The sequence below is a fragment of the Somniosus microcephalus genome, chromosome 14 (assembly GCF_052327205.1).
Source record: "Somniosus microcephalus isolate GS21.2 chromosome 14, FLI_Smic_1.0, whole genome shotgun sequence".
Taxonomy (NCBI): Eukaryota; Metazoa; Chordata; class Chondrichthyes; order Squaliformes; family Somniosidae; genus Somniosus; species Somniosus microcephalus.
Genome location: NC_141000.1, coordinates 17,488,997 through 17,502,985, shown reverse-complemented (window position 1 = coordinate 17,502,985; position 13,989 = coordinate 17,488,997). Strand labels below are relative to the sequence as shown.

General features: G+C 51.0%; 1 protein-coding gene across 3 annotated transcripts in view; it reads right to left on the bottom strand.

The window, feature by feature from the left end:
* Nucleotides 1-13,989, bottom strand: part of map3k15 (mitogen-activated protein kinase kinase kinase 15) — a 272,382-nt gene that overhangs the window by 150,326 nt on the left and 108,067 nt on the right. For all 3 annotated transcript variants that reach the window (XM_086006303.1, XM_086006302.1, XM_086006304.1), the window contains exon 5: nucleotides 9,375-9,481. In XM_086006303.1, the coding sequence (XP_085862429.1) occupies nucleotides 9,375-9,481 (107 nt within the window). The remainder of the gene's footprint in view (nucleotides 1-9,374; nucleotides 9,482-13,989) is intronic.

The window sequence follows — 13,989 nt, the reverse complement described above, 5'->3', positions numbered from 1 at the left end:
CCGAGCTTAACACGCAAAGTATTTGAACAGATGATTTAAAAACTCATCCACTGCTGTCAACAAAAAACTGATTTCAATTCCTGTTCTATTTGAAGCTGGTGTTTTTTTTTACAAATCTATACCAGTGATGTGCGCACTGTAGCAGCGTAATGTCTACACTCCTGATGCATCTGAATGCTTTCAGAACAGCTCAATGTATCACTGAATGAGCGTTAGGCACTACGGCCCCGATTTTAACTCCCCCCCACCCCCCACATACCCCGCCTGGTGGACACCGGGCGGATGGGGCAGTTAAAATTAGGCCAGTCACTTACCCCCCTCTGATCCCAATGCCTTCCCGCCGTGAGCGGGCGAGCAGGACACCTGCAGAAAAGCAGCGGGGTCATTCTGTAAATATGCAGATTGGGTAGGGACCATGTCATCGGGACCCGACTGCAATATTAGTCAGAGGCCTGAGTGGGTGAGCAGTGACAGCTTCCCTGTTCAGGCCAGACATCCTGGCAGCCGGATCATGGGCCAGAAGAGGCCCAGCAGATAAGTTTAAGATCGTCCCGGCCTCGATATCCCCAGACACCCGGGAGTGCCGCCCGCTTCAGGATTCGAGCACACTGTACCCGCCCACCCTACATTCACAGTGTGGAAGATTTCATATCCCATAGTCAAACTTTATGATTTAACTCAATAGCTAAATACTGCGGATGCTGGAAATCTGAAATAATAACAGAAAATGCTGGAAATACTCAGCAGGTTAGGCAGCATCCGTGGAGAGAGAAACAGAGTTAACGTTTCAGGTCTGGGACCCTTCATCAGAATGGGAAAAAGCTGGAGATGTAACAGATATTAAGCTCGAGGAACAGCACCTCATCTTTCGATTAGGCACTTTACAGCCTTCCGGACTCAACATAGAGTTCAACAATTTCAGATAATAATCCCTGCCCCCATTTTTCATGCTGTATGATTTTGCCATTCCCATTTGCAACATTTTATCTTTCCTGCCTCTTACATAAGCACAATATGTTCTTTCAATTCCTTCCTCCCCTCCTAATCCACCCCCCCCCCGCCCGTCTCTGCACCTGCTTAATATCTGTTACATCTCCAGCTTTTTCCAGTTCTGATGAAGGGTCCCAGACCTGAAACGTTAACTCTGTTTCTCTCTCCACGGATGCTGCCTGGCCTGCTGAGTATTTCCAGCATTTTCTGTTGTTATTTATGATTTAACTGGTGTGTCCATCCAATTCAACGCAATTGAGGGTAACTTAAGTCAACGGGGGACACTTACAGTAAAATACGTAGTGCCCGTTGTACTGTTAGAAAACAGAAGGTGTACACACAGTTAAGATTTAATCGGATTTAATTACTTCACACAGAGGGTGGTGGCCATGTAGAATGGACTCCCCAGGGAGGTAAATAGAGCAGGTCATGTCCCATTTCCACATTGGGGGGGGGGGGGGAGAGGGATGCAAAATATGGGCCGGGGCCCAGCTCCTTCAGGATTCCATCCTATTTAGACCGGACCATTAAATTCTGGTCAGGGGTGGGGCACGGGAATATCTTCCATCCAGCGACCCCCTCCCATCTCCCGCCACATCAGTGGGGTGAGCCAGGGGAGTTCCTGGGCTTCATCAGGGAATTTCCTCCTTTGCGCCTTTGAAAGGCCTCAACAGAACGCAATAGCTCACCTCAGGTTTCACCTGGTGTGAGTGCCTTTGAGGCCTTCTGAAGGCCCCAAACCTTTACTAGAATAAAATAATCGATTCCGGAGGAGGCTAATGACCTTTTCTAGCATCAGACTGGCTCCAATGGGGCTCAAAGATTTAATTTTCTTCTCTCAGTCCATTTGGGTCTGAGGGGGTGCTATGGTGGGGTGGCAAGGTTGGGCGGGTGCCACTGATGGGTGCTAACAGGCGCAGGTAGTTTGCCCTTAAAATGGGATTTGAGAAGAGGGGGTGGAGTTTTAACCCCCATGGACGGGCAGGTGGTGAGTTAAAGTTTAAAAAAATTAAATCCGAACCCAACCCGCCTCCAACATGCCAACTTCCAGTTTTAACGGAGGCGGGTTGGGGGCGGGCAACTAAACTGCTCTTCCGAGGCACGTCAGTCATTTAAAATATTTTAATGAGGCTGCGAGCCTAAGATTTTATCTCTGTTCCTGGTTCCCCAGGCTTCGGCAAACCCGGCAGCTGAAGGAAGGCGAGAATGGCTGGATGGAACAGGCAAGTGCCTTTCCAGCATTGCTTGTGGGCCAGGAGGAGCAGGAGTGCTTCCCCCTGGCTCACCAAACTTACCTGCTTCCCTCCCCACGATCGGACCCTCCCCATGTCTGACTCGCCTCCTTCTGATATCCGTCCCACAATCTCTGACACCCCTCCTCCCGATGTCCAACTCCTCCCCCCAATGTCGGACGCACCTCCCGCCAATGTCCAATCCCTGATCTTTGACTCACTCCCCCCCCCACCAACGATGTCCAATCCCTGGCTGCGGCCTGGTGCCACAGGCCTACCCGCCCGACAGCCTTTCAATCTGGCTGGTTGCGGCCAGGAAATGAATTCCAAAAATGAAAAAGCCGCTCCACTGTTAAATCCGTCAGGACCTCTGGGAAACCCGTACTTTCGTGTTTCCCGGCCGCTAAACCTCCCCCCCCACCCCTGCTCCCTCCCTGCATCCCCGCTATTATCAGGGCCGAGGTCTCCACCCTGGGGCTAGTCCGGGAGAGGTTCACTCCACTGCACTTACACTGGCAGAGCGAGTCCCCAGGGAGTTAGGGGGTTAAACATTTAAGGGGAAATTGGATAGATAATTGAAGAAAAGGGCCAATTAAGTGGTATTCATTTTTTGGGTTGGCTGCAGATCCCCCAAAGTGGATGTCTTTCTTATTCTTTTCTTAGGCAGTCCCTCGGAACCGAGGATGACTTGCTTCCACATTAAAAATGAGCTCGCAGGTGGCTGATTAGTCCAATGCGGGACCTACAGTCTCTGTCACAGGTGGGGCAGACGGTGGTTGAAGGGGCGGGTGGGTGGGGTGCTTGGGTTGACGTGTGCTCCTTGCGCTGCTTGCGCTTGGCTTCCGCTTGCTCCCGGCGAAGAGACTCGAGGTGTTCAGCACCTTCCCGGATGCTTCTCCTCCACTTTGTGCGGTCTTGGGCCAGGGATTCCCAGGTGTCGGTGGGGATGTCGCACTTTTTCAAGGAGGCTTTGAGGGTGTCCTTGAAGTGTTTCCTCTGCCCACCTGGGGCTCTCTTGCCGTGCCGGAGCTCCGAGTAGAGCGCTTGTTTTGGGAGTCTCGTATCGGGCATGGGGACAATGTGACCCGTCCATCGGAGCTGATTGAGCGTGGTCAGAGCTTCGATGCTGGGGATGTTGGTCTGAGCAAGAACACTGATGTTGGTGCGCCTATCCTGCCAATGGATTTGCAGGATCTTGCGAAGTCTGTGTTGGTGGTACCTCTCCAGTGCTTTGAGGTGCCTGCTGTACATGGTCCATGTCTCTGAGGCATACAGCAGGGCAGGTATCACTGCTGCCCTGTAGACCATGAGCTTAGTGCCGGATTTGAGGTCCTGATCTTCAAACACTCTCTTCCTCAGGCGACCAAAGGCTGCACTGGCACATTGAAGGCGGTGTTGGACTTCGTCGTCGATGTCTGCCCTTGTTGACAGTAGGCTCCTGAGGTATGGAAAGTGGTCCACGTTGTCCAAGGCCTTGTCGTGGATTTTGATAATCGGGGGGGCAGCACTGTGTGGCGGGGGCAGGTTGGTAGGGGACCTTTGTCTTACGGATGTTTAGTGTAAGGCCCATGCTCTCGTATGCTTCCATGAGGGTGTTTACGATGGTTTGGAGTTCGACCTCCGAGTGAGCGCAGACGCAAGCATCGTCTGCATACTGTAATTCGACGACAGAGGATGGGACGGCCTTGGATCTGGACTGGAGGCGACGGCGGTTGAACAGTTTCCCGTTTGTTCTGTAAATTAGCTCCACTCCAGTGGGGAGCTTACTGAGGGTGAGATGGAGCATTGCAGCAAGGAAGATTGAGAAGAGCGTTGGTGCGATGACGCAGCCTTGCTTGACCCCGGTTCGTACGTGAATTGGGTCTGTGGTGGAACCGTTGTTCAGGATCACGGCTTGCATGTCGTCGTGAAGCAGGTGGAGGATAGTGAGAAACTTTTTAGGGCAGCCGAATTTGAGGAGGACACTCCATAATCCCTCACGGTTGACAGTTTTGAAGGCCTTTGTGAGATCAAAGAAGGCCATGTACAGTGGTTGGTGCTGTTCCCTGCATTTCTCTTGTAATTGACGTGCGGTGAAGATCATGTCCATTGTGCCCCTTAGTGGGCGGAATCCGCATTGCGACTCTGGAAGGAGCTCTTCGGCCACTGGGAGAAGGCGATTGAGGAGGATTCTTGCGATGACTTTCCCTGTGGCAGATAGCAGGGAAACTCCTCTGTAATTACCGCAATCGGACTTGTCACCTTTCTTGAAGATGGTCACAATTATGGCGTCTCTGAGATCCCCTGGCATGCTCTCCTTCGTCCAGATAAGAGAAATGAGTTCATGAATTCGCGCCAGTAGTGCTTCTCCGCCATGCTTTAGTGCCTCGGCGGGGATTCCATCTGCTCCTGAGGCCTTGTTGTTCTTCAGTTGTCGGATGGCCTTTTCAACCTCATGCCAGGCTAGGGTGTACCCTTGCTGGTACTTGCAACAGGTGGAGTGAATGATGCAAGGTATCACGGCACTGGGGATTGTGGCTCATTCTTAGGTGACGTTTATAGAAACAGAATAAGAATGTATTTTAGAATTCTGGCTAAATGAAGTCTCGTCAAATGTTACTTATATGGCAATATACTGAGCCCCATGGTGGTGTGCTTGAGTATATGCCTGGGCGACATGAATTTGGGATGGAAAGGGATGGTATTAGCCCACCAGCTTCACCTACCCCCCAACCCAACCACTAAACTCTCATCTACAATTCTGACAGGTGACTCTTCAGAGCCATCCAAGGACTTTAGAATTTGAGAAGCCCTGCTCGTGTACATTGCTGCTCCCTCCTGTTACTTGCCAACTTGTTTTACAAGCAGAGCAGTTGTGTGGAGATGTTGAAACTCTCAAGAGTATATAGAGTGACTCCCAAGTGGCAATCCTGCACGGGTGTGAGTAAACAAACATGCATGGCGCTTCTGGCTTTTGTCGGAAGAACCGTATCACGGCTTTCCTTTAAAGATGTAAGTGTGACATTTCCAGTTGTCATTGGCCAGTGAAAAGTGTGCCTTGCTCCAGTCTGGCCACACGTGTTAACCACTGGAAGAGCTGTATGATTATCTGAGATCTCATGCAGCTGGAGTCAATGGGCTCGTATTTCCCAGGGCCGTGGAGGCGGGATTGGAGGCGTGTGGGGTGTTAAAATTGCAGAATCGGGGGGCACGAACCCTTCCCGCCCCAACCCGCCTCCATGCCCATTTCCCAAGAGGCAGGCGGATACCCGACCTGTGCTGGGAGCCGCCTCCCCGAGGCGGGAAGGGGATTAGTGCCAATTAACTGCCTGTTAACAGGTAGTTAACAGGCAGTTTTTTGGCCTAACCCCTATTTTTATCCCTGAAGTGTGGGCTTCCCGACGGCTCCGAACCACGCCAAGTTAGAGAGGCGGACCATTGGGCTGAAGGGGTTGGAGGGTTCGAGATGTCCGGTGTTCAGGTGAGTGATGGGTGCATGAGTGCAGAGGTAAGTGTGTTTGGTCTGTGTAAAGTGTTTAAATAAGTTTTACAGTACTTACCTTTACTTACTAATGCAGGCTTCCTTCCTTCAGGTCTCGGGAGTCCCTCATCTCACCGGCACAGAAAGCAGAATGGCCGCGAGCTGTCAAAAGTTGCAGCATTCTGTTTTCTGTTCTGGAGAGATTTCTAACTGAGTCTGTGGAGAAGTACTCAAGTTAGAAGTCAGATTGTCAGTGTTTGACCGCTTCACAGAGCTGTCAAACGCTGATATTTCATCTGTCAAAAGCTCTTGACAGATGAAATGTCAATCCCTGACATCACCTGTAACCAGGTGTCCCTTAATTAGCCTGCTGAGCCCGCTGGGAAAATCGCGTGGGTTGGCCACAAATCGATGGAGGCGGGACTACAACCCAAAAAGTGGGAGTCCCGCCTCCATTGACAAAATCCAACCCAATGTATAAGATGTTGAGAGGAAACCAACCCTGCAACGAAGAGGATGGGGCTAGAAGAGGCCCAAAAAGGTCAGTTTGAATATTTTTTTCTTGTTTATAGTGGGAGCTGGAGTGATCCTCTCATCCCCCACAAGGAAAGCTTAGGCCTCCCCTGTCACGGACTCAACACCGCCCCCCACCACCTCCCCCACCCCGATCACGGGACCTCCACACATCCGATCCCGCCACTTATCTGCTGCTGGCGGGCAGCCTTTGAGCCACGCAATTTTGCGCCGCTTCCCACCAACTTCCTGCTCAGAACAGGTGGGAAGTTGGCCGGTGGGATTTAAATGAGGCCCGTGAGTTAAAATACCTCAAGGCTCATTACTGCAGCAGTGGGTGAGTTTCCCCCTCACATCACTGCTCACCTGCTGAAAACTGTCCCAGAGTTAAAATTGGGCTGTGTATTATTGTCTCATAACCCACTCTTACCTGTGTACTATCCTCGGCCTTGGAGGGGGAACAGGGCAGATTCACCAGAATGATACAGGGACTTAGAGGGTTAACCCATGAGGACAGATTGCATAAACTTGGCTTGTATTCCCTTGAGTTGAAAAGATTATGGGGTGATCTAATCGTGCTGTTTAAAATGATAAAGACATTCAATAGGGTAGATACAAAAAAATAATTTCTTCTGGTAGTGGAATCCAGAACAAGAGGACACAATCTTAAAATTAGAGTTAGGCTATTTAGGAGGAAAATCAGGAAGCACTTTTTCGCACAAAGGATAGTAGAAATTTGAAACTCACTCCCCCAAAAAGCTGTGGATACTGGGTCGGTCAATTGGAGCTTTCAAGACTGAGATAGATAGTTTATTGTTAGGTAAGAGTTTCAAGGGATACGGAACAAAGACAGATAAACGGTATTGAGCTACAGATCAGCCATGATCTAAGTGAATGGCGGAATAGGCTCGAGGGACAGAATGGTCTACTCCTGTTTCTATGTTCCCAAATATTTACCTTTGAAACTGTTAGTCAATCATGTGGGTGTGACCAGGATCACAGGCTTCACTGAGACTAACTGAGGTCTATGTCACAGGATTATATAAAGAGCATTCTTGTGACTACCTGTTACTGCATTTTTGTAATTGAACAGAATTGGTAGCCGAATGGCCTCTCTCCTCCAACCTCCATTCAGCATTAATTTAGGAAGTGTCTTACAATGAAAGACATGATAGGGTCACAAAGGTTTAACGTGTATAATTACACAGGCCGGAATTTTCCAGGGGGTCAGTGGGCGGGATCGGTGACGGGTCGGATGGGAAATTTGATTTTTTGACAGTGGGTTGGGAACCCGCTGTCATCCCACCGCAACGCGCCTTTCCCAATGGCGCGTCTGTGATCTCGGATTTGACCCGACCCGCAGAGGCGGCCGATCCAATTAAAGCAATTATTATCTTGTTGACAAACCCTTAATAATGGTTTTAACCTTACCTTTTAACTTTAACTGCTCACCCACGGGATCTACACTGCTCGTGGACCATGTCTGTTAACTTGAGGTGGGAGTTGAATGGCCACTGAATCAGCTGATTAGTTGATAGATCGAAATGTGCTATAAAAGTTGTTGCTTACTCCATTTGGAAGACAGATTGAGCTTTATGCAGGCTGCAAGTGTTTGGAGTAAACTCGCTATCCAGTGTCACCTCATTGGAACAACCTCTCTCACTACTGACAGATCGCTTCTGTCATCTCAACTTCACCTGCCATCTATTCCATCAGCATGGGTACCGCTTATACTGTCTCACCTTGGTCCTCAGAATTGGTCCACGATGAACCCCAACACCAGCAGCACCAGGTACACCAGTAGAACCAAAAACCACACCAACCTTCTCCGCAATCACCTGATGCTGCACAGGACATAGGGCATCAGCACCCGACCACATTGCTGCCCGGGAGGCCAAGGATGGCCTAACCATGGCCAGATTTACTTCACTTGACGTTGCTACATGATGCGCCAGGTTGGCACCACCCCACACCAACACCATAAAGCATCCCTACAATGCCCAAGCCATTCCATTCACACTCATCACCATTGCGGGGGATACCGTTATGTCTCACCATTCACTGCAATTCACTAAGCCACATCCAAAGGTGCACACAAAGCTGTCCAAGAATGCAAAGTGTTGAAAATAAAGGTTTCAATGTATGACAGCACATTAACAGAAACTTCACATGAACATTGGATAAATCACCCAAGTGGCTACGCTTGTGTGTTGTTAGTTGGTATGGTTTCACTAGGATGAGGGTGAGTGTGAGGGGTGGCTGGTGAGATGGGGATGTGATAATGTAGATAGAGAGAGAGATGGGTGGAGGTGCAAGGTATGTTGGTGTGAGTAAGGATGTGCAGGAGTAGGGTAGGGAAGGCAGAGTGATGGGGATGTGATGAGAGGCACAGCAGGAGGCAGTTGAGTGTGGCTGTGTACTCACCTTTCCAGATCTAATGAGATCATTGAAACATTTGCAGCACTGCACCCAGGTCCTCCTGAACATAGCCCTGCCGTTGACCCCCTCTGCAATGTGCAACCAGGCTGTCATGGTCTCCTGGGGAGGTCTCTTCCGCCCATGGGAAGGGAAGAGGACCTCCCTGCGTGCTGTGACTCCCTCTATAAGCATATGGAGGGAGTCATGGGAGAACCTGGGTGCAGCCGTGCACCTCTGTGCAGTGCTTGTCAGTGTTTGCAGCACCTCAATGCTGTAGAACACTGACAGCACAAATGTCAAACGTAAGGTGGCTATGGTCCCGTTAAGGAAACCGGCTCAAGACACGTCATGAATGATGTCACCAGACCCGTTCCATCTAATTGGGTCGGGAAATGCGCTGGGTGGGCTTAACAAGCCCCTTTGAGGTAAGTTCATTTTAGGCAGCGGGATGGAGTCAGCAGTGGGGCCGCGACCCGCCACCGCCACCGGCTGCATCGGACCCGCCGAGGTGAGCAAAATCTCGGCCATAGATTCTACAGCACAGAAACAGGCCATTTGTCCAAGCTGGTCTATGTCGGTGTTTATGCTCCACACAAACCTCCTCCCACCCCTCTTCATCTAACCCTATCTGCATATCCTTCTATCCCTTTCTCCCTGATGTGTTTATCTAGCTTCCCCTTAAATAATTGATCCTGAGTAAAGCTGCCCCAGAATACAAGAGTTGGCGTGTTCTCCCAGCTGCCTCACAGCAGTGACTGTACCTGTTCAGTGCAAATGCATAGTGAAACTTGATGTTGTGTTGATCAGCCAGGTCACAGGTCGGCAGCACCTTGAGGGTCTCCACTAGCTTCACCATGCCATCATAATCCTGTCAGAGGAAGAGTAACAGATCTCACTAAAAAAACATTGAAGGCCAAAATAAAACCTTAAAAATTCTGCACAGGTATATCTTTTTAAACGATTGGGTCGGTTAGCTAAAATGGACAGAAGAAAGTTCCAGAAATTTGACATTTGATTTTTGTGTACAATCTGATGGGCACAGAAGCTTACTTCTCATATAATGCATTTAATTTAAATTCATACAAAACAATCGGTGCTCTGAGGGCTCAGTGGAAAATACATGTCATAGTCAAACAGGACCCAGGTTCAGAAAGATTACAGCGATCCCGCTCCTGATAGTAAGCCGATGATTCCTATTGGCTCAGGCTTGTCCGCAATCAACTAACCAGCGAACAACCACTGTCCTCACTGCCTCACATGTGAAGAGTGATCACTCTTTGGCCTGATCCCAGAAAGTAGCTGCCACCTTAGGAACTAGGCCCTAGGATGAATCATCAGCTTCAGTAGAAGAGGTCAATGAAGGAAATTAAAAAGTTTGCGTGCTTGAGTAAGACCTAATCCAAGAGGGCCTCATCCGCATGCAAATCATGCCGCCTGTTTTCAGGAACGACGTTATACAGCCAGGCACTTACAGCTGCTTCAGTTGTTGAAGCTCTGAGTTTGGATACAAGCTGTCCAGGTAATGGCAAACTCTGACCGGGCCAAGAGTTGGCTGGTCTTTAAAGAAAGACTTGCCTTTATATAGGGCCTTTCACACTCGCAGGACATGCTTTACAGCCAATGAAGGACTTTTTTGAAGTATAGGAAACACGGCAGCAAATTTGTGCACAGCAAGGTCCCAAAAAGAGCAATGTGATGTTGGTTCAGGGATAAATATTGGCCAGGACACCAGGGATAACTCCCCTTCCCTTCTTCGAAATAGTGCCATGGAATCTTTTACGTCCATCTAAGAGGGCAGACCCGTGGTTTAACGGCTCATCCGAAAAACGGTACTTTTGACAGTGCAGCACTCCCCCAGTGCTGCACTGGAGTGTCAGCCTAGATACTGTGCTCAAGTTTCGGGAGTGGGGCTTGAACCCACGACCTTCTGACTCAGAGTGGAGAAAGTTACCACTGGGCCACGGCTGACATCATTAAAAGGCGGTGATCTGTGGTTCAAGGTTCTAGGATAAATTATTAACGACATTGATACTGAGCTTGAACACAGAGCTTGGAGGCAGAGCTGGGAGAACTCAATCGGAGTGGATCGCAAGCAGAGTGGAATAATTTGGTGAGAGCAGGAATCGGTGGAGAGGAGGAAGGCGGCTGAGACGTCTAGCTGAAAAGGAGTGGAGCCACAGAACCCAAGGACTCTAAGTTAACAGGCACGAGAGTGGACCTGCAGGAGAGCGAGAGGAGCGGCCTCAGATAAAATTAGGCCCGAGAGCCCAGAGCCTGAAAGAATGCAAGCGTCAGGGAGTGAGATAAAAAACCTAAAGTGACATCAGCACAAGGGAAGGATTTGATTTGTGAGTAGCTGGTGATTTTTTTTTTAAGTCTTAAGTTTATTTCTGTTAACTTAGTTAATAGACTGTTAAGTTGAGGCAAGGCATGGCACCTGAGTCCCGTGGAATGCACATCTTGTGCCATGTGAGAACTCAAGGACACTTCCCGTGTCCTGGACAACCACATGTGCAGGAAGTGTCGTCAGCTGGAGGAGCTCAAGCTCCAGGTTTCAGAGCTTGAGCGGCAGCTGGCGTCACTGCGGTGCATCCATGAGGATGAGAGCTATGTGGATAGCACGTTTCAGGTGGTGCTCACCCCGCAGCGTAAGAGTGTGCAGGCAGAGAGGGAATGGGTGACCGTCAGACAGACCTGGAGGACCAGGCAGGTAGTGCAGGAGTCCCCTGAATGCATCTCGCTCTCTAACCAGTATTCACTGGTGGGGGCGATGGTTCCTCTGGGGAGTACAGCCAGAGCCATCCCACGGCACCACTGGTGGCTCAGCTGTATGGGAGGGCAGAGGAGGAAGATCGGGAGAGTAATAGTGATAGGAGATTCGATAGTGAGGGGAACAGACAGGCGTTTCTGCGGTTGCAGACGTGATTCCAGGATGGTATGTTGCCTCCCTGGTGCCAGGGTCAAGGATGTCACTGAGCACCTGCAGAACGTTCTGAGGGGGAAGGGTGAACAGCCAGAGGTCGTGGTCCATATAGGTAGAAAGAGGGATGAGGTCCTGCAGGCAGATTTTATGCAGCTAGTAAAAAGATTAAAAAGCAGGACCTCAAAGGTAGTAATCTCCAGATTACTCCCGGTGCCACGAACTAGTGAGTATAGAAATAGGAGGATAATGCAGATGAATGCGTGGCTGGAGAGATGGTGCAGGAGGGAGAGCTTTAGATTCCTGGAACATTGGGTCTGGTTTTGGGGGAGGTGGGACCTGTACAGGCCAGATGGTTTGCACCTCAACAGAGCTGGGACCAGTGTCCTCGCGGGGTGGGGGTTTGGGGGGCAGTTTGCTAGTGCTGTTGGGGAGGGTTTAAACTAATTTGGCAGGGGGGTGGGCACCAGGATATAGCATTAAAAAGGAAAAACAAGGTGCACAAAGGATGGGGAGAGACAGATAGTACTAGAGTAAGAAATAGTGTGGTATTAGGTAGGGTCAGACTAAGAGAGAATACAAGAAGGTCTAAGATAGGTTTACAGAGCATGTGTGTGAATGCACAAAGTGTGGTAAATAAGGTTGGTGAGCTGCAGGCACAAATAGATACATGGGAATATGATGTCATGGCGATAACGGAGACCTAGCTTAAAAAAGGGCAGCATTGGGTACTAAGTATTCCTGGATATAAGGGCCTAGAAATTCAGTATAGCCACTTTTGGGGCGCTAAAGTCGGGTGGCCGCTAAAGTTTGCGCCCGGCGCAAAGTCGCGCCTCCTTCGCCGATATTCAGTCGCATCGCCCCAAGAGGTTGCTGCTGCGCTAAAACAGGCGATGCACGACTATCTTTAGGCACTAAGCCGGCGGTGCTGAGCGATACCCCCAAGGCCGGGCGCAGCGCCGGTGCGGCGAGTTCTTGATTGACGGCAGACACCCTGGCGCCGGTCAGCTCTTAAAGGAGGAGGGTGGATTTGTTTGCCTGCCACGCCCTGCACACTGCAGCCCTCAACCTAGGCCTGACCACTTCAGCTTCACCTGCACAACGCCCAGGGCTATGGAGAAGGCCAGGGAGAGAGCGCAGCGCTTCAGCGACGGTGACCTGAGGCTGCTGGTTGGCGGAGTGGAGCGCAGGCGCCATGTTCTGTTCCCAGAAGGTGGCAAGAGGCCGCTGCCCAGCGCCTACCGGAAAGCCTGGAGGGAGGTCTCAAACAGGGTGTCTTCCAAAAGCGTGGTTGCCAGGACTCCTGTGCAATGCCGGAAGAAGTTCAATGACCTCACTCGGGTTGTCAGGGTGAGTACCCTTTCCAGTGTCCTCCTCATCCCTGCATGTGCACCTCACTTTATGGGCAAAGGGACCTGAAAGCCCTAATGGCCAGCCCTCATCCAGCAGCTATGGGACTGTCATAAAAATCACTTGCACATTCAGCACTTTACACACTGTACAAGCTATTCGACCATGGGAGGCATTGCAGACAAGATCAGGGCTACACACTGTACAAGCTCTTCGACCATGGGAGGCAGTGCAGACAAGACCAGGGCTACACACTGTACAAGCTATTCGACCATGGGAGGCAGTGCAGACAAGATCAGGGCTTCACACTGTACTTAGAGGCCGTCCTTTCTCTTGCAGGCCAAGGTGGCGCACAACCGGCGCAACCGAACTGAGACCGGGGGAGGCCGTCCTGACCTCAAAGAGCTCTCCGACCTCGACCAGCGTGTGGAGCGCATTATGGCAGGCCGGCTGATTGGCCCCATCGCCAGTGGAGATGCCGACCCTGTTCTGGGCACCAATGGTAAGGGCATCACCTTTTGGACCTCTCTCGTTCCACTTGCGCATGAGATCAGCATCCTTTGCCACTGTCCGACCAATGCGGTGAATGGCAGCACTCATGCCTCCCTCGCTGCCGCCCTGTCCTCACTCTAAAGCTACTCTTGTGCCTTCCTGCTTTCAGATGGTGAATCGCCAGGTGAGGAGGCGGGCCCTCAAGCTGCCACTGTCAGCGCTTCGGAATACGAGGAGGAGCAAGAGGAAGCCGGCCCATCAGTGCCACCCTCAGCCGCGCCAGCCCATGGCGATGTAGGGGACACGTCTTCCCTGGAGGGGAGCCGGGGGGAAGGGTCGGAGGAGAGTGAAGCTCCGGGGCCCAGCGGCCTGCAGCAACGCGGGAGGGGTGGGGAAGCTCGGCAGACTTCTCCCCAGAGGGTGAGTGTGGCCTCCAGTCCTGCGACGGTGAGCGCAGAGGAGGTGCGCCTCCTAGAGGAAATGGCCGTCCAGGCTGAGCGCAGGCACACTGAGCTCATGGCTGCAGTGGCAAGGATACCTGACTCCATAGAGTCTCTGTCAAGGAGTGTGCAGCAATTCGGAGCAGCACAGGCCAGGAGTCTGCAACAATTCAG